The sequence below is a fragment of the Schistocerca americana genome, chromosome 4 (assembly GCF_021461395.2).
Source record: "Schistocerca americana isolate TAMUIC-IGC-003095 chromosome 4, iqSchAmer2.1, whole genome shotgun sequence".
NCBI lineage: Eukaryota > Metazoa > Arthropoda > Insecta > Orthoptera > Acrididae > Schistocerca > Schistocerca americana.
The window spans coordinates 633,544,446-633,570,091 of record NC_060122.1 but is presented as its reverse complement, the minus strand read 5'-3'; the positions used below and the strand labels follow the sequence as shown (position 1 = coordinate 633,570,091).

The following is a 25,646-nucleotide window of genomic DNA, read 5'->3' as shown; positions in this document are numbered from 1 at the left end:
TTGGAAATTTTTCGAGAGATGCATGGGATGAATTTTCGAATTCATTTCACTAAAACATTCCTAGTTAGGTAGAATGTAAGAAATTGTCTATTGAATAAACAGATGACTAGCTTCCAAGCAAGTGGGTTAATTCCTTTCTAATCAAATTCAAAATGCTACTTCCCACCAGAACAGTAGAGGCCCTCTTGGTGGGAGCTATAGATCTAGTGTTATTTCATCAGTTTGCCTCAGAAGCCATTCCTACTGATGGAGCCACAGGTGATTACCAAAGTCCCTTCATCAACTGATAAAAGGGCAGCAACTGAGCCTAATCCTTCTGACAGGCTGCCATTCTCTGTGATGTGCATACTCAGAGCAGCCACTCATAACATTCTCATCCCCTGCACTTTGGGAGACAACAGCTGTCCCATCCCAGGCTCAGAAATTTGCAGGACAGGCACTGCACAGGCAATCTTATCACCTATTTTAAATTCTAACTCAAATTCCATGTATTATGTGGCAACCTTGTCCAAAATCTTTGTTTAAAATTGTCCTAATGCTTCCACTGCCGCCTCAAACCAGGATTCAAGAGTACTGAACACATTGGTGTGACCAGAAATGACTGTACTAGACTTTCTCACCCATTCACTCAGCACTTCAAGCTTAGTCTTTCACTCTTCAATTTCACAAGTGACATTTACTAATTGCTCATCAATCCCTTTAAACATAACATCTATGAACAGAGATTTTCCTCCACCTTATTCCATGCCACCTTATTTTCAACCACGACCTGGTCTAGCACCTCACCGTGTGGCTTTGTGGTGGCAGTGTCAGTCAGAGCTGTGGCCAGCGTTTCTCATTCACGGGGCAAGAAGTGAGGGTGGTGAGCCAGCTCACCCACCTGGGTTGCTCTGTTAGCAAGGAAAACTCCATACAAAGGCTGGGTTCTGCTGCTTCTGGGGGAAGGTGCTGTGCACCTCACAAGGCACCCTGCCTTTGTTCTTCTCTGTCTGCCAAACCACCTGATCTGTTCTGCAAGCATTCCTTCATGGTAAAATTGCTGCTGCTTGCAACAAGAAAAGGATAATAAGACCCACTCTCTCTCTGAATTTAAAAATAAACTTAGGTCGTCACCTACAGAGTAAGGGTAGCAGGAAACGAGTCACATTACTGTCACCATTATGACCCAGCAAAGAGCAGCCGACAACAGTAGTGACTGAAACTTGTGACCAGGCTGTGAAACATAGATGGTCCTATCATGTCTGTAGCCTTCAGTTGTTGGTGGATGTACCTGCAGCAGGTTAGCAAAGAAGCTCCCACTAACATTGTCCCCTAACACTTACCTGCAGATATTTTGTCCCAGGCATTGGACTTGGTTTCTTGCTGCAGGTGTTTCATTGCCAAGTAAGTAATTGATTTACAAAAGGGGCAGTAGCGTAGCTATTGACAATGAAAGTCAGCAGAATCTGGAGAAACATATATTCAAAAATGAACACATAAATGACAGGTGGCCCTGTCACAAGTTTCTATAAACTATCACTCACAGGATGTAGTGCTCGGTGAGCAATAGACTCCCCATAGGACAAGCTGAAAGTAAACACATTCATACAACAAAACCAGCTTTACAGAAAAGACCAGTTCCTAGAGAGAGCACAGAAATAAAATAACAGGTATCACAATAACAGAAGAAACTACCCATGGGTCATGCTTATTATAACAGTAACAGGGTCAAAACAGCTTACCACACTACATGCTGATCTGCAGTTCCAGTATCTTGTGGTACACATGTGGTGGTAGTACAGTTGCAGTCATTGTAATTCCAATGTGCTTAGTAACTCTAAACATCACATGTGATTTGCAGGTAACTAACCTGGGCTGTTCCCAAGGTGATGGGAAGCACCAGCCACTAAAGGGCACCAACTGCCTCACACTGCACCTTGCAATGCTGATACGTCTAGAAGGAATGGGCTGGAGAGCTGCTCCCCAGGTTACTTAAATACTCAGTTGATGACCTACAGTGCATCTCCACTGTACACAAAAAGGTCCTTGTAGCCAATTTAACAGTGGTTGAGAGGTGGAACGATTCCTACTGTCCTGGCCACCTCGATTGGTGAAATTCCAGCCCTCAAATTGAGTGACTTGAACTGGCACAAATTCTCAGAATATCTACATCTACATCTACATTTATACTCCGCAAGCCACCCAACGGTGTGTGTCGGAAGGCACTTTACGTGCCACTGTCATTACCTCCCTTTCCTGTTCCAGTCGCGTATGGTTCGCGGGAAGAACGACTGTCTAAAAGCCTCCGTGCGTGCTCTAATCTCTCTAATTTTACATTCGTGATCTCCTCGGGAGGTATAAGTAGGGGGAAGCAATATATTCGATACCTCATCCAGAAACGCACCCTCTCGAAACCTGGCGAGCAAGCTACACCGCGATGCAGAGCGCCTCTCTTGCAGAGTCTGCCACTTGAGTTTATTAAACATCTCCGTAACGCTATCACGGTTACCAAATAACCCTGTGACGAAACGCGCCGCTCTTCTTTGGATCTTCTCTATCTCCTCCGTCAAACCGATCTGGTACGGATCCCACACTGATGAGCAATACTCAAGTATAGGTCGAACGAGTGTTTTGTAAGCCACCTCCTTTGTTGATGGACTACATTTTCTAAGCACTCTCCCAATGAATCTCAACCTGGTACCCGCCTTACCAACAATTAATTTTATATGATCATTCCACTTCAAATCGTTCCGCATGCATACTCCCAGATATTTTACAGAAGTAACTGCTACCAGTGTTTGTTCCGCTATCATATAATCATACAATAAAGGATCCTTTTTTCTATGTATTTGCAATACATTACATTTGTCTATGTTAAGGGTCAGTTGCCACTCCCTGCACCAAGTGCCTATCCGCTGCAGATCTTCCTGCATTTCGCTACAATTTTCTAATGCTGCAACTTCTCTGTATATTACAGCATCATCCGCGAAAAGCTGCATGGAACTTCCGACACTATCTACTAGGTCATTTATATATATTGTGAAAAGCAATGGTCCCATAACACTCCCCTGTGGCACGCCAGAGGTTACTTTAACGTCTGTAGACGTCTCTCCATTGATAACAACATGCTGTGTTCTGTTTGCTAAAAACTCTTCAATCCAGCCACACAGCTGGTCTGATATTCCGTAGGCTCTTACTTTGTTTATCAGGCGACAGTGCGGAACTGTATCGAACGCCTTCCGGAAGTCAAGGAAAATAGCATCTACCTGGGAACCTGTAACTAATATTTTCTGGGTCTCATGAACAAATAAAGCGAGTTGGGTCTCACACGATCGCTGTTTCCGGAATCCATGTTGATTCCTACATAGTAGATTCTGGGTTTCCAAAAACGACATGATACTCGAGCAAAAAACATGTTCTAAAATTCTACAACAGATCGACGTCAGAGATATAGGTCTATAGTTTTGCGCATCTGCTCGACGACCCTTCTTGAAGACTGGGACTATCTGTGCTCTTTTCTAATCATTTGGAACCATCCGTTCCTCTAGAGACTTGCGGTACACGGCTGTTAGAAGGGGGGCAAGTTCTTTCGCATACTCTGTGTAGAATCGAATTGGTATCCCGTCAGGTCCAGTGGACTTTCCTCTATTGAGTGATTCCAGTTGCTTTTCTATTCCTTGGACACTTATTTCGATGTCAGCCATTTTTTCGTTTGTGCGAGGATTTAGAGAAGGAACTGCAGTGCGGTCTTCCTCTGTGAAACAGCTTTGGAAAAAGGTGTTTAGTATTTTAGCTTTACGCGTGTCATCCTCTGTTTCAATGCCATCATCATCCCGTAGTGTCTGGATATGCTGTTTCGAGCCACTTACTGATTTAACGTAAGACCAGAACTTCCTAGGATTTTCTGTCAAGTCGGTACATAGAATTTTACTTTCAAATTCACTGAACGCTTCACGCATAGCCCTCCTTACGCTAACTTTGACGTAGTTTAGCTTCTGTTTGTCTGAGAGGTTTTGGCTGCGTTTAAACTTGGTGTGGAGCTCTCTTTGCTTTCGCAGTAGTTTCCTAACTTTGTTGTTGTACCACGGTGGGTTTTTCCCGTCCCTCACAGTTTTACTTGGCACGTACCTGTCTAAAACGCATTTTACGATTGCCTTGAACTTTTTCCATAAACACTCAACATTGTCAGTGTCGGAACAGAAATTTTCGTTTTGATCTGTTAGGTAGTCTGAAATCTGCCTTCTATTACTCTTGCTAAACAGATAAACCTTCCTCCCTTTTTTTATATTCCTATTAACTTCCATATTCAGGGATGCTGCAACGGCCTTATGATCACTGATTCCCTGTTCTGTACATACAGAAATGTGTATGCCTCCACCACCACATGGCTTCAATGATGCTTTGACGTAATGGCCAGAAAACAAAGCTAGATTTCGGCATTTTGGGCATTATCTATGTTAATTAGACAAGAAATGTTAAATTTGCCATGCCTTCTTCAAATGATGGTCCTCTGTGTAGACATTACCTAGGTACTTTCTTTTGACTTGGCAAAATTAATTTAGCAGTATCAGTTCAGTAATTAGGTTTGATGAATTTTTAATAATTAATCAACTGGTCTCAGTTATTTATCAGTTTATGCAGAATTTTATTTGGAGTTCAAATCTGTGATCAAAATTAAAGAATTAATTTTATTACTCTGTCTTCCATTGTGGTGAGGACTGGTCTGGACAGATGCTGTGGCCTCGTAACATGCATTTTGTGCTTCACAAAGTCACAGTGTTACAAAAACAGTACATGGTTCCTAAGATCCATATCTTCAGGAGATACTCATACGCCAGATAATACTGGAAGAGATGCAGCAGTGCCAATCAGCCCCACAGTAGGCACCCATCAGTATTTTGAGGAGATGTTTCTCAGAACCCGATGAAATTGCTTTAAGAGTTTGACCAATTCACCAATTACAACAGTTGGGTTTCCATTTTGTGTTCAGCAGATGTGTACTTTTACTTGGACAGCTCTTCTGGTACGGATATCACGATGACAGAGGAATTCATCAGGTGCCAGTGAATCAAGGAAATGTAACAGAAGAGTTGAATGAAAGAGGTATGACAAGCTGCTGAAGTTACGGAAGACTACCATGAGCTCACCTCTCTCAATTGCCAGCTATGAAGAGAAGAGGCATAGCAGAATATGGTGGCCAGAGATGTTGGATCATGTACACAAGAGTTAGCTGCCATGACTGTCCATCCATAAGTTGAGAGGTAATGGAGAATGTGAAAGAAGAGGTGTATCGATAATTGGAACCAATCTCCACCGCTAGTCAAATGTGTAAGAAGAATGGAATGAGCAACTCAGACTTATGCTGCAGCTCTCAAATGAAAACCCGGCTCCTGACCGGTGCAGGTGTAACTTCTCCACCAAGTACAATGACCCACAGAAAAACAGATATTTGAAGGACAGGACAACACATTAATGTGTTTCCATTGTGTGTCCTGGACATGCTGGATGCTTCTGCAGAGAAGGAAGATAAGTTTCTGACAACTGCTATGCCACTAGATGTCAGCCATCACAAAAGTTCCACCCCACCAGACAACTGCAGACAGTTATAGTTGAGATGTGGGACATAGCCCATTGCTGTACCCTTGATGAGGTGGGGTCACTCCCCAACACAACATAGCCATTCCCTGTGTCACCTTACATAGATAACAGCTGCTCACATAGTTGCCAGATTCAGAAAAACTAGGCAAGATGACCATCTATGGAGATGGGGCCACCACAAATGCAAATCTTCCAGGAGTGACAGTCACTCCCAGTAAGATGTTGGGAAATCTCACTGGTGTCATGATCAGACACTAGCCAACACAGGGGCTTCCTCTTCTGTAACGTTTGAAGTGTATCATCATCAGCTAAAGAAGACTTTGTTTTGCGTCATGAAACAAGATTGTGCTGAAAGTTTCAAATGGGTAATATGCCCAGCTGAGAGAAACATGTCTTACAAGAATAACTATTGATGACAAAGTGCAGTCTTTTGAATTTGACACTTAAACAGAATGTAGTCAGATTGTTATTCTCAGATGGAACATCTTGACAGGAACATGTATTACAAGAATAACTACCGATGACACAAAACAGTACTTCAAATTTATCTCTTTAACAGAATGTAGACATACCATTATTCTTGGATAGAACCTCTTGCAGGCATCATGAGCAGTCATAGACTCTGAACGATCAGAGCTTCAGATTAATAAAGTTTTTCCAACAAAGACACATAACAAGTATTGTTCTGAATGGTTGTTTGCTGTGGAAGATATTGTTATCACGCCATCATCAGTGAGATGAGTTACAGTTGTCTGTCATGTTCTGTTAAATTGTGAATCTTTTATGAGTTGCTGGAAGCTCCTCAGGTCCACAAAGGAAATCTATATGCCAGCTATGATAAGTATTGTAGAACTATTTTCCTGAGCTGCCACAACTCCTTCCTTTAGTTGTGTGCATAGGGGCAGCCAAATCAGTCCAAGAAGAGCAGCTTAGTGTCATCAATGAAGAATCCTGTTACACTACCAGTGCATGTAACAAAGGGGAGGAAACTACTATCGAACAGCCAATAGGATTTGGCCTGACTTGAGGAATGATATCAGCGAATGATTTCCATTCTGCGTCAGTTTTTGGATGCTTTAAAATCTAGATTGGAGATCTGACAGACCAATCAGCTCATGGTAAAACATTGTATAAACATTGGGGATCATACACTGATCAGCCAGAATGTTATGACCACCTACCTAGTAGCTGGTATGTCCATCTTAGGCTCAGATGGCAGTGATAACCTGCCATGGCATGGTAGCAATGTGGCCTAGGGTAGAGTCACTGGAGGGAGTTGGCACCACATTGGCACATACAAATCACCTAATTCCCATAAATTCCAGGGAGAGAGCGATGGGCTCTGATGCCACATTCAACCACATCCCAGGTGTGTTCGATTGGGTTCAGATCTGGGTAGTTGGAGGAACAGCATATCAACTGGAACTCACCACTGTGTTCCTTAAAACCATTCCATCACACTCCTAGCCTTGTGACATGGTGCATTATCTTGTTGAAAAATGCCACTGCCGTCAGGGAACATTATCGTTATAGAGAGGTGTATGTGGTTTGCAACCAGTGTACAGTACTCCTTGGCCATCATGGTGCCTTGCACAAACTCCACTTGACCCATGGATGCCCACACAAATGTTCCCCAGAGCATAATGGAGCTGCTGCCAGCTTGTATCTGTCCTGCAGTACAGGTGTCAAGGAGCTGTTCCCCTGTCATCTGCATGATGAAGGACGTGTCAGAATTCATCAGATCATGTAATGCTCTGCCACTGTCCAATGTCTAGTGCCAATGGTAATGTACCAATTACAGTCGTAGTTGTCAATATCATGTTGTTAACATTGGCATTTGCATGGGTTGTCAGCCGCGGAGTCCCTTCATTAGGGGTGTTCTGTGCACTGTGTTTTCAGACACACTTGTTCTCTGCATCTAGTGTGAAGATGTCCTTCCCAATGCCCCCCCCCCCCTCCAAAAAAAGGAAAAAGTCACATATTTTCTGATTTCCTGAGACATTTGTGTTTTGAGAATTTTTCTTGGAAAGTGCACATGCTACCAGCGATTGGCCTTTTGTACCACGGCATGTCCATTACAGTGACTATTGTCAAAGATGAGAAATTTTCCTGGAATGAGGTGCAAGAAAGTTCTCTACTTGCCCTTAAGGAGGCAGAACTTCACACTGACACTGTCGGTTATAGTATAAGTGCAGTTCTAGTGAAAATTCAGGAAGATGACTAAAAGGTGACAGTTTATGCTTCCAGAGTACTCTACAAGTCAGAGGTTGTTAAATACTCTACACATGAAAAAGAGTGCCTTGCAGCCATTTGGGGTACATACAAGTTCTGGATGTATTTGTTTAGCCAATCATTCTTTGTTGTGATAGACCACTGTTATCTATGCTGGCTTATTAGCTCGAAGAATCCATTGGGTTGACTACCAAGATGGGCACTGAGGCTTTGAGGGTACAATGTCACAGTGGTATACAAAAGTGGATGCAAAATCAAAGATGCTAACTGCCTTTCAAGTAATACTGTAGTGGAACACAGCAGTGTGGATAAAATCTGTCATTGCTGCATTAAATGACAATTCTGTGGAACAGAGGGAAGATACAGCACTGCTGCAAACCATAGACATCTTGTAGAATTGGGAACTGACCAAAGGACAATTCTAATTAATAAATGGCGAATTGTATAATGGGAACTGTGATCCAGTTGGATGCAAATGATGCTCATCATCTCGCCTCATCTACTGTCAGCTGTCTTCAAGTATTTCCATGACTCTCCAACATCAGGGGACTTGGGATTCATGATGAATCTAGACAGAAACAGATGCAGGAATCACTGGCGAGGTCTTGAGAGGTGAGCCACTGTAAGGGATGCCAATAACAGAATCACATCCTAATGCTTTAGATGACCCAAAGCAATGTGAAGTTGGATTGGAAAATTCACACATCTCTCCCACAGGTTGACTTACTCGGTATGTACAGCCGATCTTCTTCTCTTGATTTTCAGCTACATTGATCCCCAAAAACTTTTTCTCTGAAGAATTCTGCTGGTTAACAGGAATTTATAAGAATCTCTCTCTACTTTTGAAATAATTTAGTACTCGAAGAATACTTTTAGTTCAGTCTTGGTATATTTCAGCTTCCAAAAATAGCATATTCACCATTTCTCACATCAATATTCAAATGTTTACAAGTCAACTGATTCATCTCACGTTAGACTCAATAAAATACATCTGCAGTAAAATTGGTTTAACAGCCACATAATTTATGAACCCGTCTTGCCCCTAGGGAGTCCAATGCATGAAGTACTTAAAAGTCTATAATCAATTGTTCATTTTTCTTTAACAATAATCACAGTCACTAAATAGCAAAGAATACTACATAGTTACTTCTTGTTCTTCCAATATGGCTTCCGTGGCGCAAGCAGCAAACACTTGTTGATGCCATTCCACCGTCGTGCATACCATGTACTCGTGACTTCTTAATAGCCTGCACACACAAACATGTGTTGCACACACATATTTTTAAAATATTGTGTGTTCTAGATGGTAGAAGGGCGAGTGGTTCTGGAATTTGCGCAAAAATTCTCAGATCACTACATATCCCCCCCCCTCAGATTGAACACATGATATTTTATACATACTTATTATGTACGTTATTATAATAACAATTCATATTTCCACAGTATACATTCCACATTTCTTATTAACCATGCATAACCCTTTTTTTTACTATTTAGCTCTTCTTTTTTCATTTTACTTTGGTTATTAAATAGGAGTATTTCACTCAGTGTTGAGGTCAATTCTTTTTATATCTAGGCATCTTTAGGACTAACCTTAGGTTTCCAATTGTAAACTTCAGGTGTTCATGATACCTGAGTATTTTATTATTTACTCTAATCCTTTGTACTGCTTCTTTAGTACGTAATAGTCTCATTATTTATAGACTGTTTGTAGTCTGGAGGAATTCTGGGCAAATGAAAATGTTCTTTTCAACATGTGTAAACTCACATAAATCATAATAATGCTAGTGGTATATAGGATTCAAACTTACCAGAATAATTCCAATAAAAATGTGTGACTCCTGTCTCGATACTGTCCCTTTCCCCTAGGATTAATACCTATACCTTATTTATGGGTTGACCCTATGAGTACACTTCCTCCTTACATTCCGGTAGGTATGCCCCTTTATAACAAATCCCTGTTCTTCAGGCCACAGGTCATCCTGTCTCTATGTAGGTATGCCTGCCCTATATCCTTAGCAAATGCTGGGTATGCCCTCTTATCCTTTATGAGTAAGCCTCATGGTTCATTGCCCTAGTACACCTTTTATTTACACTACAATTAAATATTTCCTGATAAAAATAAAAATCTATTTCACGCTTCACACCCACTTCTTAACACTTCATTTAATACCCTAGAGTCCCCCTTTACTCTTCAACTTCTATACTCTTAATAGATACTATGTTTACCCATACTTCAACTCTTAGTAGATACTATGTCTACCTATATTGTTCAAGTCCCACTATCCTACTGTTCATAAATTTATCAGAGTATTTGCTATCTTGACATTTCTTAAACAAGCATCACAATTAACTCCAATCTGGCTTGTGTTCTCCTTCATTACTCATGCCTGCTTCTTATGTACACCCATTGTAAAATCATCATAGCTTTTCTATACTTATGTATATACATGATTTTGAATCATCATGCCTTTACCTACACTACTCAAAATTGATACAAACCCTCCTGTCTATATCATATCTCATAAAAGGTATAAAATATTCTATACAAAATAGAAAATTATACACTATGATGAAATAGTTGTTCTGTTTGTCACATTATATTACATTATCAATAGATATAATATACTACTCATTTCATTTCATGTCTAGAGATCACTGTTTATCCATGGTTCTCTTACACCCGTCTTTACGTTATGGTCATATCCAGTTTGCTAAATACTAAAATTATAGGATAGTTTAATAATGCAGTAATAAACTACAGAATAGTTTAAGACTTGAAGGAAATTCAGTGCAGGAAAACTATTTTGGAAGAAACACTGGAAACAACTCGGGATCCGACAGTTGTCACTTCGCCCGTTAACACAGAATGTTAATGTCCCTGGAGGATATACAACTTTATGTTCTTTACATTATATTTTCCCTTCTCTGATCCAGTTGCAGGATCTACTAAGAATAAGGCTTTGGGATGTATTAACATTTGTATTCGGTAAGGTCTTTCATATTTCTGAAAAAACTAATGTGTCTCTTTCGTCAGAGAAGAGCTCTGAAGCTGTTGTTTCACCAGAATTAGGTCATTGACCTTGTACTGAGTTTCAACCACTTTCTCATTATGTTTCCTCACTGTTTGGTGTGCCATTTCATTTAAGTTTCTGGAAACTTTTTTCTGATTAAGATCGTAATCGACAATAGGTTGTTCAGGCCAATTAAAACATTTAATCTGAGGTTCTCCAACAAAAGGTTTGTCTATTACTTCTAAAGGTGATAATCCAGTTGATAAATGTGGTAATTCATTTAAAATAACCTCAAAGTCTTTAATTTTTATTGCCCATAAAGAATGCTTTTCATGGCAGTAGGTGTGGCATAATTTCCCAATTTCTTTCATAACTCTTTCACCCAGATTTGAGGACAGGTTATAGTTGGGTGTTAATACTTGAAAAATATCTTCCCAAGCTATAAATTCTTTAAATTCATTACTGACAAATTGTGGTCCATTATCTGTGAGAAATCATTTCGGTTTTCCTACCTCCAGAAAGTACTGTTGCAAACAGTGTATTTGCTGTTTTGATAGGATATAACTTAACATACTTTGTTTGATCAGCACGCTATAATGACTAAAATGTATGACACTCCTCTCTTTCCTTTCAGAACTGGCTCAAAAAATCAGCTGCTGTGAGATCGTGTAACAATTTAGGAATAATCGGGTACACTTTGTATTTAACATGAGTGTTACTCTCTTTCACCTTTTGACAGCTCTCATAGGTTCTGATTAAAGGTGCTACTTTATGTCCTAGCTTCTTAAAATGATAGAACTTATTCATGTGCACTATACACTTTTTTATTCTGAAGTGTCCATATCCTGTGTGAACATACCATACAATTTCGTCTTCCATTAACTTTGGAATGCATATGTGCCAAGGTTGCGATGGTATACTGTCTCTCCAAAACAAATTGTGCCCTATAACTTTCCACGTTCCTGTTTGATTACGAGGTAAGGGATTCCTGCTACACATAGGAAACATTTCTGTAAGATAGGGATCACGATGGATGTTTTCTGTTATTCTTTGTGCCATTTCTTGTATCCTGGTGTGTGAATATTCTACTGTCATAAAGTTAATTGCAAAAATTAGGCCAGGTCCTCCTATACCTTTTAACTCTTCCATACCTATAGGTAACCTAGACAAAGCATCTGGTACTCAAAGCCTGACGAGTTTACACACAGTTGCGTATAGGCCAAATTTGTGTAACCATATTTTCGTGTTTATCTGTAATTTAACTGACTTATTCTTAATAAACTATTACGTTTATCATGAGTGAAAAGTGCTTGACTTGCCGTAGAAATGTTAGGTCGGGGCTTTGGTGTGATGGGTGCTGTAGTTTTTTCCATGTGGGTGACTGTAGTGGCGTGGGAATAGGAGAAGTAAATGAGACTCATCAGTGGTTTTGTAGGATTTGTAGTAGAGATAGGAAGATACTAGAACAGGAGGGAAAATTGCCACCCTTCAGGCTGAGTTAGACAAGGCCAGGGGAGATCTTGACAGGTTAAGGAGGGAGAAGGGTAAAGAGAGGTGGGAAGTGGCAACAGGCAACAGGAGGAACAGGCCTAGAACTTTGTCTGACAGCTTTATGGTGAATGTGGAAAATAGATTTGACCTGTTGCTTCAGTTAGAAGCTGGTGAGCCTCAAGCAGTTGCAGGTGTAGACAGGGCACAACAAACTTTCAGCAGCAAATTGAAAAGTAAGAATGTAGAGAAATCAGTAAAGAGAAAGAAAGTGTTGTTGTGAGGTAGTTCCCATGGAAGAGGTGCTGGCCAACTTTTGCAGGATGAACTAGCATCAGAATACCAGGTCACCAATTTTTTTAAACCTAGTGCTGGTCTGGAGCAGGTGACAGAGGATTTAGGATCACTTTGCAAAAAGATTTCACTAAGGAAGACACCGTGGTTATAGTGGGTGGGGCAGGTAACAGTATTGACAGAGATCCTGGGTACAGTATAGAGTGTGATCTGGCAAAGATTGCATCAGCATCGAAGCATACTAGTGTTGAGTTTGTATCTGTTCTTGGGCGCCATGACTGACCTCATTTGAACTCTTCTGTCAAGAGAGTTAATTTGGAGCTGGAACGGCTGCTCATGTCGGGTGCGGGGTCACACATTGGTGTGGTTCATGTCGATTCTCTCAGTAGGTGGGATTATACTAGGCATGGCCTTCACCTCAACAGGAAGGGGAAGGGTAAATTGGCTGGGGAAATAGCAGGAAAGTTAAAGGGGGGAGGCACTGTCATGAGTGGTAAAATACCAGTGGTTATAGGATTCAGAAAATACCCTTTTTCAGGGTAGGGAGGACAGAAAGAAAGCAAATTTTAAGAGAGGTTAGAACTGAGACAAACCTTCAGTTTGAGAAAGAAATCAAAAAACATAATTCCAGCTTATTACATCAGCATAAACAGCCATTGGTTAAGAATTTTCAACCGTCAGCAGATATTTTAACTCCACCCAATTTTAACTCAGTCAATGTGAAATGTCAGCTGTCTTTATTACATCAAAATATTCGAGGACTGAGAAATAAAATTAATGAATTAACTATCTGCATAGATGAATTAGAGTCTTCAAACCCAGCTGACATAATCTGCCTCCCTGAACATCATGTGACCACTGGTATAGAACTTTTAAGTGTTACAGGGTTTAGGTTAGCATCTCACTTTTGTAGATCAGAAATGGAGAAAGGAGGAGTTGCCACATTCATCAGGAACTGTCATAAATTTAAGAACATAGACATTCATAAATTTTGCCTAGAACAGCATATGGAAACATGTGCAACAGAATTAGATTTTCACAAAAAATCCTTCATAATATTAAGTGTATATCGAGCACCTGCAGGTAACTTTAATCTGTTTGTAAACCACCTTGAAGCTGTACTGGCCATTTAACAACCAAAAACAAAGAAATAGTGGTTGCTGGTGATTTCAATGTAGATTTCCTTAAAGACTCTCCCAATAAGAACTTATTTGAGTTAGTAACACTATCATTCAACTTAATTCCCACAGTAAAGTTCCCCACTAGGATAGCCACTTGCTCACAAACAGCCATTGATAATATCTTTATAGAAAAGTCCAATGAACAAAATTATGTTACAAAACCAATAGTCAATGGCCTCTCAGACCATGACATGCAGTTCCTTCTGTTAAATGTTAATACTGAACAGGATATAAAATCTGTTAAATCTGAGCTCAAGAGGGTATTCAGTAAGCCAAAAATTGATTATTTTAGGACACTCCTCAGAGACATTCACTGGACTGATGTTTACAGTGCTCATGGCATGAATGAAAAATATAACATTTTTGCTAATAAAGTGCTTACCTTATTCGAACACTGCTTTCCCCCAAAACTTACCAAGGTTAGAGCAAAGGCTACAAAGAAGCCATGGATTACTCGAGGAATAGGAGTATCTTGTAAAACAAAAAGAAAACTATATCTCTCAATCCGAAACATTTCCAATGTGGATGCTATAGCACATTATAAGAAATACTGCAAAATATTAAAGACTGTAATACGGATGTCAAAGCAAATGTATTACAAGGAAAAGATAGTCATATCAGATAACAAAATAAAGACAATATGGGATATAGTGAAGGAGGAGACCGGTAGAACCAGACATGAAGAGGAACAAATAGCATTAAGAGTAAATGATACATTGGTGACAGATGTGTATAGTGTTGCAGAACTTTCTAACAAACATTTTATAACTGTTACTGAAAAGATGGGGTTGTCAGGTTCGGTAGATGCTGCTATGGATTACCTTAGACCAGACATTTCAAGTAACTTCCATAATATGAATTTGACCCTCACTACCCCAACAGAAATAATGTCCATCATAAAATCTTTAAAATCAAAAACATCTAGTGGGTATGATGAAATATCAACAAAGTTAATTAAAGAATGTGATTCTGAGCTAAGTAACATATTAAGCTATCTGTGTAACCAGTCGTTTATCAGTGGAATATTTCCTGAATGGCTGAAATATGCTGAAGTTAAGCCACTGTTTAAGAAGGGAGATAAAGAAATAGCATCAAATTTCTGTCCAATTCCACTGTTGCCAGCACTCTCAAAAATTTTTGAAAAAGTAATGTACAGTCGTCTTTATAACCATCATATCTCAAATAACATACTGTCAAAGTCACAGTTTGGATTTCTAAAAGGTTCTGATATTGAGAAGGCTATCTACACTTACAGTGAAAATGTGCTTAATTCATTAGACAAAAAATTGCAGGCAACTGGTATATTTTGTGATCTGTCAAAGGCATTTGACTGTGTAAATCACAATATCCTTTTAAGTAAACTAGAATATTATAGTGTAACAGGAAACGCTGCAAAATGGTTCAAATCTTATATCTCTGGCAGGAAACAAAGGGTGTTATTAGGAAAGAGACATGTATCAAGCTATCAGGCATCATCCAACTGGGAACTAAATACATGTGAGGTCCCACAAGGTTCCATTTTGGGGCCCTTACTTTTTCTTGTGTATATCAATGACCTTTCATCAGTAACATTACCAGATGCCAAGTTTGTTTTGTTTGCCGATGATACAAACATTGCAATAAATAGCAAATCAAGTGTAGTCTTAGAAAGATCAGCCAATAAAATATTTGTGGACATTAATCACTGGTTCCTAGCCAATTCTTTGTCACTAACTTTGAAAAAACACTACATGCAGTTCAGAACTTGTAAGGGGTGTCCCAAGAGTATATGTCTAACGTACGATGACAAGAAGATAGAAGAAGTGGACAGTGTTAAATTCTTGGGATTACAGCTTGATAATAAATTCAACTGGGAGGAGCACACCACAGAACTGCTGAAGCGTCTTAACAAATCTCTGTTTGCAATGCGAATTTTGTCAGACATAGGGGATATAAAAATGAAAAAGCTGGCATACTATGCTTACTTTCATTCCATAATGTCATATGGGATTATTTTTGGGGTAACTCATCAAGCCAAGCTAAAGTTTTCCGGGCACAAAAACGTGCAGTAAGAATTATATGTGGTGTGAACTCAAGAACATCCTGCAGAAGCCTGTTTAGGGAACTAGGGATACTAACTACTGCTTCCCAATATATTTATTCCTTACTGAAATTTGTCATTAAAAATATATCACTTTTTCAAACCAACAGCTCAATTCATGGAATCAATGCTAGGAATAAGAATAATCTTCACAAGGATTTGAAGTCACTTAGTCTAGTACAAAAAGGTGTGCATTATTCAGGAACACACATTTTCAATAACTTGCCAGCAGCCATAAAAAGCTTAACAACCAATGAAATTCAGTTTAAGAGAAGCCTAAAGGATTTATTGGTGACCAACTCCTTCTACTCCATTGATGAATTTCTTAGTAAAACCAACTGATTTGTATATAAGTACAACATAACTTCTGCACAATTTCAGTGCAGTAATGTGTTCATTGAAAATTTGTGTGTGTGTGTGTGTGTGTGTGTGTGTAAGTATAATCTAACTTCTGCACCATTTCAGTGCAGTAATGTGTTCATTGTAAATAAGTATTACAGTAGTTGTATTACATGTTTATTACCTTATAAATAAATAAAAAACTTTTTTATTTTAAATTCAGTGCATTAGTATTTGTAAAATGACTCTTAGTGTTCATTAAAAAATGACGATCATTCCACTTGGGACCTGTGGAATGGTACATTAGCTTATTTGTTTTAGTTGTAAATATTTGTCATGTATTGTTGTTTTTCTGACATGTTCCACATCCTGGAGGACCTCCTCACTACGGATCAATTGGAATGAAAGTAAATCTAATCTAATCTAATCTAATTTGTATAGATATGGATTTCTGACCCCCATACCAGTGTTTGGAATTTCTGGATACTCCACACAATTGCTACAGTTCCTTTTCAGTAGCCATGTAATTTAATTCATGTTTATTCGGACTCCAGCTAGCAAAGGCTATGGTTCAATGTTCTCCATGGTCTAGATTCCACTCTCCTTGGAAGAGTTCTGCAGCGATACCATAATCAGATTCTTCGGTTGACATTTTAAGTGGCTCACCCATAATCGGATGATGTAATATGGATGATTCTACTAGTGCTCTCTTGTGTTTTCAAATGCATCATTTGCCTCTTGATCCCAAACCTGTGGTATTCCCTTTCTTAACAAACATAAAATTCTTGGGTCATTCAGCCCTTGACTTTGTATATACCGTCTATAGTATCCACCCATTCCTTTAAATCCCTTCAATTGTCTTATGTTTTAGGGGGTGGATGTTCTTTAATAGCTTTTATGTGTTCAATATCTGGTCTTGTAAAAATTACTGTAAATAGCTCTCTTGACCTATCCAATATCATATGTACAGCTGTACAATACTATGATTGCCTGGATCAATAAAAATACAATACAATTCAATAACCCCCTGCACCCCTACAATATGCCCTAAAAACTCAAGCTCTTGCTGCGCAAGGTGCTATTTAGACAATTTCACTGTAATACCTTTTTCTTTAAATTTTTTCAGGGTCTTACTCAATGTTAGACAATGTTCTTCCCAGGTAACTAAGATTATGAGGATATCATCTACATATATTATTAAATCCTTCAACAAATCTCTCCCTAATGCCTTGTCCAACAAATGTATAAATACTGAGACAGAGATATTAAGTCCAAACGGTAACACATTGAAATGATACAATTTACCATCAGACAGAAACGTGGTATACTTCTTTGATTCAGGATGTAGCCTAATTTGCCAATATCCTGCTGTCAGGTCCATTGTGCTGAAAAACCTTGCTTTCTCAAATCTGGATAACAATTGGTTGATGCTAATAGGTCTGTCTCGTTTTGTCACTATATGCTTAATCAATGTAAGCGTGGCTAGCACTAATCGCACACTTCCTGTAGCCTTTTTTACCACTACTAAAGGGTTATTCATGATGCCAAAACTACGTTCTATTATATTGTTGTCAATCATTTTGTCAATTACCTCCTTAACTGCCTCTTTCAAACTTACCGGTATTGGATATGGCATACAGAAAAATGGAGTGCTATCTTTGATTTTAAACTTACATATGTAATCACTGATATTACCAGGATGATCAGAAAATACTTCTTCATATTCCATTAGAATTCTATATAAATCTAGTTTTTGTTCATTTATTAATATTAGAGACTCATTTACTTTGTTTTGTATGTCAACTCGATGTGATACCCACTCTACATTATTGATGTCTGGTGAAAATCATGCTGTAGCAGTTAATCGTAAACAATGACACTCAGTTGTTTGTTTTGCAATGCATTTATCAGTCACAAATGATATCCAACATCTACTGTCATCTTTGCCAAAACAAAGAAGATTTTCCTCAAAATTCAATATGAAGTTAAATTCTAATAACCGATCTAGGCCAAATAATACATCCTTATTAATATTTTATATTATTAAAAGTGTTTGGCGACATCAGATATTTCCATTGTGGCTGTTCACTTGGGTTTCGTGTTTCACTACCTTTCTTTCCGTTCTGGTTGCGCCAACTATGTAAACTCCAGTTACTGGTAACAGTGGTAAGTAATGTTTAGTCTGTATCGTGTTAAAGAACACTCTAGAAATGAGTTACACCTCACTCCCTGAATCTATAAATCTGTTAACTTCAGAAGTTTCCACAGTTCCTGCTGTTATTGGTTGTGGATTATTTGTAGACAAGCATGGTTCTTCCAGTAACAACCATTCTTCTGTAGGTATTTTGTGCATGAAATTGACATACTTATTATGAAACAGGCCTCCTAGTGTATCTCTACGACCTCAGCCCCAGCCCCAGATCCGGATCGTGCTGTTTTTTCCTTATTATTAGTAATCACAAGTTGGTTACGAAATCGGGGTGCTATGTTACCACTTTGTGCTCTATTATTACTTGGCACAAATTCCTGCAAAGCTACTGGACCTAAATTCGAAGTTGGATGCTTCTTCTGATAATCATAATTACCATTATTTCTATTGCACTGGTGTACTCTAGCTAAGTTGGCCTCATGTTTTCTTTAAAATTATTATTACTATTCCTTTTTTAATTCTGATTTTCACTTTGGTGTACATTCTCATTGCAGTCTTTACTTAATGCATCCAGTGCGTCCACAAAGGACAACAACTTTTCTACTGATTTCCACCCACTACATAATATATCTTATATGAGTAATCATCTTATTAAAATTCAAACTAACCCCTCTTCCTCCATTGGCTTCTCCAAGTACCTTGCCCATGTTAAATGCCAGTCAAAATACTTTCTCATTGTAACCCATGTATTACTGAAATACTTTGGGTTCCACAAGTCTGGTATTAATTTTTCTGGGCACTTGCTGACCAATACTTCTCTTTAAATTCTTTTGAAAATCTCCCAAGGAGGAAAAGTTCTCAATGTTTACTGTACTCCACTTTGAGGCTTCCCCTAATAGATACCCCACAGCAAACTCAATCTTTTTCAAATCCTCCCAGTTCTTGGGCAAGGCTTCATTGAACCTTTTCAAAAAATGGGTAGGATGTACTTCCTCGTCTGGCCTAAACTTAGGGAATAGCCTGGATAATCCAGAATTGGCTCCCCATTGTAAATCCATCATTACCACACTAATCAATACCACAATAGGAGAAGTCACCCTATTATCTATTTTGTCCTGAATAAGTTTGAATTCTTTCCATAGTTCATCCATACATCTCTTGGTGTTACTAAGCTCAGAAGATAAAACAGGAGATATGTTCTCAGAGATTACTCTTGTGGCAGCCTTTCGGTCTATCATCTCTTCTACCTGTTCCTCCAGACTGCTTATATTTATTGTGTCTGAGGTTGCTTGTTTCTCTATAAAGTTTCTTTCCATGTTATCTACTCAAGTGTTAAAGCTCGCAATTTGTGATTGGACTATTGGTATTAATTTATCCTGCTTTTCAACATTTTCTTTTAAGGTATGCGACCTCTGCTTTACAGCATCAAATGTAACATTACATACATTTTGAAATGATCCTAATTTTTTACTCAGTTCAGTTTCTACACTATTACATTTATCTTCAATATCAAATTCTAAATTTTTTGTCAAATTCTGGAACTGATCATTCTGTCTCTGATTAAAGTAAGTGAACAGTTGATTTATGTGATTGCTTAAAGAACTAGTTAATGCACCTTTCAAATCTCTTTTAAGATTTTCTATTTTAGTAGTTAAAGCATCAAATTCAGTCTTCAAATATTCGAGACGTTCACATAAATTACTAAAGTTGTTACTTTGTGAATCTACCTTAGCACTTAACAATCCTAGAGTTTTATTCTGAACATACAATTTATATTTAATTGAGTATTCACTGTGTATATTTCTCCAAATAAACTAGCGCTTTGTGCATTGAGTTTTTCACTTAAAGTTGCACTTATTTCATTTCTCAAAGAAGCCTTCTGGTCATTTATTTTATCATTTAATTGAGTATTTACTGAGTCTAATTTAAGACTTAGTTCCTTTCTTAAAGAAGCATTTTGGGCATTCATTAAGCCTAATTCTTCACTTTGTGCATCCAATCTAGAATTTAATTGTAATCTCTGAGCTTCTAGTTTGGCTTTTAAAATCACACTTAGTTCCTTTCTTAAAGCTGCTGAATCTGCTCTTTGGGCTTTGATTAAATTTACTACTTCAGACCTGTCTGGCACGCCCTTACTCACTGTCATTGCCATGGCTGGTTCTGAAGTTCCCCAATTCTCTGTGTATTATGCATATCTCTCTTAGTTTTTGATCTAATAATCATTTAACAAATTAACTCTAAGTATAATAACTACACTAACGCAGTCTAGTGAACAGTTTCTTCAACTTTATACTTGAACAATTATTGTTTTTCGCACACCCGGCTTAGAGCTTTAGCCTGTGTTGGTGAGCAGGTGTGGAATCAGCACCGGTAAACAGTAACTGGTGCTGGTGGCATCGGTTGCTGGTCTCTGCATCGGTGTCAGTGAGCTGATGTAGAATGAGCTCCGGTGAGCAGCAACTGGTGCCGGTGGTGTCGGATGTTGTCCCTGTGCCAGCATCCCCGTGATGCATGTGAGAGTGGGACACTCCCCACACCGGATTTTCTTAGTTGAATTATTCTCGTCATCTCTCTTGTTAGTCTAATACGTCGAGGTCTTCTTTCCATTCTTTTAATGTTGTTACTTTCATACGTCTTTCACTGTGTTACACTCACAAAAATTTTTATTTAATTTTTGCACTTAATCCAATTACACGAAACAGTTCTCTTATCTTGTTATACCTGGTTGCTATGGCAAAACATCATATCTTCTGCTTCGATTTCCTCTCAAAATTCCCATTTTTTTTTTAGTCCTTTTCACTGGTCACTACATACTAACGCTTTAGGCTACCCAAAGAAATGTGAGGTTGGATTGCAAAATTCACATGTCACTTCCATAGGTTGACTTACTAGGTATGTACATCCAGTCTTCTTCTCTTGATTTCCAGCTATATCGATATCCAAAAACTTTTTCTCCAAAGAATACTGCTGGTTAACAGGAATTTATAAGATTCTCTCTCTACTTTTGAAATAATTTAGTACTCGAAGAATACTTTTAGTTCAGTCTTGGTACATTTCATCTTCCATAAATAACATATTCACCATTTCTCACATCAATATTCGAATGTTTACAAGTCAATTGATTGATCTCACATTAAACTCGATAAAATACATCTGCAATAAAGTTGATTTAACAACCACATAATTTATGAACCCATCTTGCCTCCAGCAAGTCCAATACATGAAGTACTTAAAAGTCTATAATCAATTGTTCATTTTTCTTTAACAATAATTACAGTCACTAAATAGCAAAGAAACTACATAATTACTTCTTGTTCTACCAATATGGCTACCGTGGCGTGAGCGGCAAACACTTGTTGACGCCATTTGACCATCGCGTCTACCTTCTGCTCATGACTCCTTTCCAGCCTGCACACACAAACATGTGTCGTGCAGTATGTACGTTCTCTCATGCTTATTTTTAAAATATTGTGTGTTTGAGATGGAAGAAGGGCAAGTGGTTACAGAATTTATGCGGAAATTCTCAAATCACTACAACATGCTACAGTTACCTCTGGGACATCTGGTACCGATCCCACCTGTAGTAGCGCCATTGTGCCACATAGGAATCGATCTCTCGTGGAGGTTCCTGAACTCAACAAACAGGAGTTGATGGATAATAGTCTGCACTGACTACCTCACCTGCTATGTGGTCACCAAAAGTGCCAACTGCTGCAGCTCCATAAATTGAGGAGTTCCTTGTAGAAGACATAATTTGGAAGCACAAAGCACCCTGTGTGATGATGACTCATCATGAAAAAGTTTTCCAATCGAGACTAGTATCAGAGGTAATTCCATGTTCTGACATCACCCACAGAATGATAACTGTCTATCATCCAGAGATTAGTGGTCCCACACAGCACTTTAATAAAACATTGGCAGATATTCTCTGTATATACATTAATGTAAAATGGAGAGAATGGGGTACTGTACTGCCTGTCACAACATTCACAGATAGCACAATGAAACAAGACACTGCACACTTCACACTGTGCTGACCGTTGTGGCTGAGTGGTTCTTGGGGCTTCAGTCTGGAACTGCGCGACCGCTATGGTCACAGGTTCAAATCCTGCCTCGGGCATGGCTGTGTATGATGTCTTTAGGTTAGTTAGGTTTAAGTAGTTCTAAGTTCTTGGGGATTGATGACCTCAGATGTTAAGTCCCATGGTGCTCAGAGCCATTTAGACCATTTGAACCTTCACACTGCTCTTTCTGCTTCACTGTCATGAGGTCAAGTCACAATAAGTACCTTGTTCCAGTTTCAGACAGATGATGCACATGATCACTACATGAAATATGAGGGTTGCCCAGAAAGTAATGCACTGCATTTTTTTCTCATCCAAAAACAATGCTGTGAATGTGAAACATTACATACGTATTATTTGAAGCTTCCTGAGTGCACCCGCCAAGTTTCCGTCACACTCGAGACATAGTGTAGCCGCAGGACAGTTTCAAAATTGTCTGTAGGTGATGTACATTACGAGCAACATGCCATCATTGAATTTCTCACTACAGAGAAAGAAACTGGGGAATATTCACAAACGCTTGTGCAAAGTCTATGGAGCATCTGCTGTCGAGAGAAGCACAGTTAGTCACCGGGCACAGAGGGTGAGGTCACCAGGCAATGCAGTGGAGCTCCATGATTTGCAGTGGTCGGGGAGACCATCCACAGCTGTCACACCTCACATGTTGCAGTGAGACGATGTTGTCAATCATGAGGACAGGTCCATTACAACTCTGCATTTTGCGGATGCTGTGGAGGTGATTTACACAGTGAAGCACTGGCTCCACCACCAGGACAAGAACTGGTACCGACAGGGCATACACCCATGTTTCACGCTGGAGGAAAGCCATAGAATGGGATAGAGATTACCTGGAAAATTCGTGCGTGTAGATAAAACACCATACTTTTGTGTGTGTAATTCTCATTATGTTCAATAAAGAATTATTGAAAAAAAAATGTGCACTGCAGTACTTTGTGGGCAACCCTCAAACGTAATCACCAGTGCCGAAGAAGCAAGGCAGCTGGCTTCCATGTGGACACTGGATGTCCAGGAGAACGACAAAAGTACTGAAACACTAAGCACCAGTGGGTGAGATAGATCCCAGGAGGCTTGGTATGAATTTTTATGCTTATGTGGACAACAGGACTATGAAAAAAGTCACTAAAGCACTGCTTTTGGTGGTATCATATCCTTTGTCACTATTTGGATGTCACATTTGAAGTTGAGAATTATGACCCTTCATCAAGACAACTTAAGTACAATGACATCATCCTTGTCCTGCCTATGAAGCCCTACTACAGTCCAGAGGTGCATATTGACAATGGGAGGTTCAAGGAAATGAAGACCCACTCAACAGTTGTGAAACTTTGGTAGGAGGGGCTACCTTCAATGTGCATCATAATGAAGGGGATGTAACAACATGACAAGACTGCAAACACCTGGCAGTACCACCATAAAGAGGACCATTGACAAGGTCTAGAGCCAGGACACTGTTGTCAGCACCAATGGGAACTTCTGAAAGAGGGAGTTGCTGTTTCTCCAGACGAGGGAGTAATGCCATGACATGTGGGGCATGTACCATAGCGTAATGGTTAGCATCCCTGGCTGGCACATTGTGGATCACCAGTGCAAACCTGACTACCCTTGGCTTCACCTGCGTAAGAGTTTGACATGTATATTGAACACACCACCTTGTTCCCCTCTCTGTGTCCACCCCGTTCTCCCAACTATATGTGTCTATCTCATCCTCCCCACTCCCTTTGTCTCTTCATCTCATCCTTTACTTCTCTCTGTCTATATCCTCCATTCCCCCTCTGTGACAATGCCTTTCTTTCCCCTTCCTCTAACCAATCATCCCCCCCTAATTCTCTTTCCATCTCTGTCTCCCCCTCTTCCTTTTTCACCTACACACTACCACTCTACATCTTACACCTACCTCATGCATCTCCCCTTCATCCTTTCGTTCTTTTCGTCCCTTCCTCTATCCATTTAAGACTGTGCCCAGCCAAGTCATCTCCATGCGTAGTGCATGGAGTACTCTTAAATGATGAAGGGCTGATACTGCTCCCATGACATCATGACATCCATGTCATACAGGGAAGGCTACATATCAGGGGCTTCAAAATCATTTATTTGCCCCTGACATACAGGCTGCCTTGCAAAGCAGGTGGATAATGCAGGCCAGTACTACTCCAAGACAACATACAAGTCATGATAGGCAGCCTACTTGCAGGGACCTGGACCACTGTTTCTTACCACTAAATGTAGACTGCCCTGCAAAGCAGACTGATTTGGCGGGACAACACTGTTCCCACAACACATCTGTCATACAGGGCAGGCTACACAACAGGGGCTTCAAAAATCATTTATTTGCCCCTGACGTACAGGCCGCCTTGCAAAGCAGATGGATAACGTAGGCCAGTACTACTCCCACACAACATACCAGTCATGATAGGCAGCCTACTTGTAGGTGCCTGGACCATCGTTTCTTACCACTAAATTTAATCTGCCCTGCAAAGCAGACTGATTTGGCAGGACAAAACTGTTCCTATGGAACATGCCTGTTGTGCAGGGAGAGAATATGCCAAGAATTTCTGTACATTCAGGAATACTTTATGTTTGTATAAATACTGGCATTCAGCAATATTCAGTGTTTGTGTAAATAGCTGCATTCTCCATCCAAGAGGTCAGTTCTGTTCTGGTTGTACATTGGTGACAGTACTAAATTTGCTTTTTCTTGTAAGTTTTATACTTCATTTATGAACCTGCCTTCAGATTTGGACTTGATTGTGGTTCTGATATATAAAAAGGCACATTTGTTTTAGGTTGTTGAAGGTACTCTTTATTACCTCCGGCTAGAAGTTTGTACCACCAACTCCAACAGGGGAGAAGATGATCCCAGTTCTGAGTGCATTCAAACAGGAGAAGCGGTAAGATTTATATCATAGAAACATGAAACAAAAACAGTTCATATTTCATGTACCTGCATTTCCCTTCATAATAACTGTGTTCACTGACACCTGTGTTTCAAACTGTATCTTTTTAATCTCATGTGAATAGTTTGTGTGACATTTAAGTTTCATATAGTAAAGAATATAACTAACTGAGCCTTGCCTCTCGTGCCTTGTAATCTGCCACCTGTAATGTTCTCTGTAGTCCGTGCATCCAAATGCCATACCAAACCTTGCCTTGCTATACATCTTGTTACCATCACTATACTGTGGGTTCATATACAGACATCAAAAAATG

The 25,646-nt window shown here is 39.4% G+C and overlaps 1 protein-coding gene across 1 annotated transcript in view; it reads left to right on the top strand.

The window, feature by feature from the left end:
- The window catches only part of LOC124614070, a 256,459-nt gene that overhangs the window by 63,584 nt on the left and 167,229 nt on the right, over positions 1–25,646 (top strand). Inside the window, exon 3 of the mRNA XM_047142906.1 lies at positions 25,223–25,327. Coding sequence (XP_046998862.1) covers positions 25,223–25,327 — 105 coding nt within the window. The remainder of the gene's footprint in view (positions 1–25,222; positions 25,328–25,646) is intronic.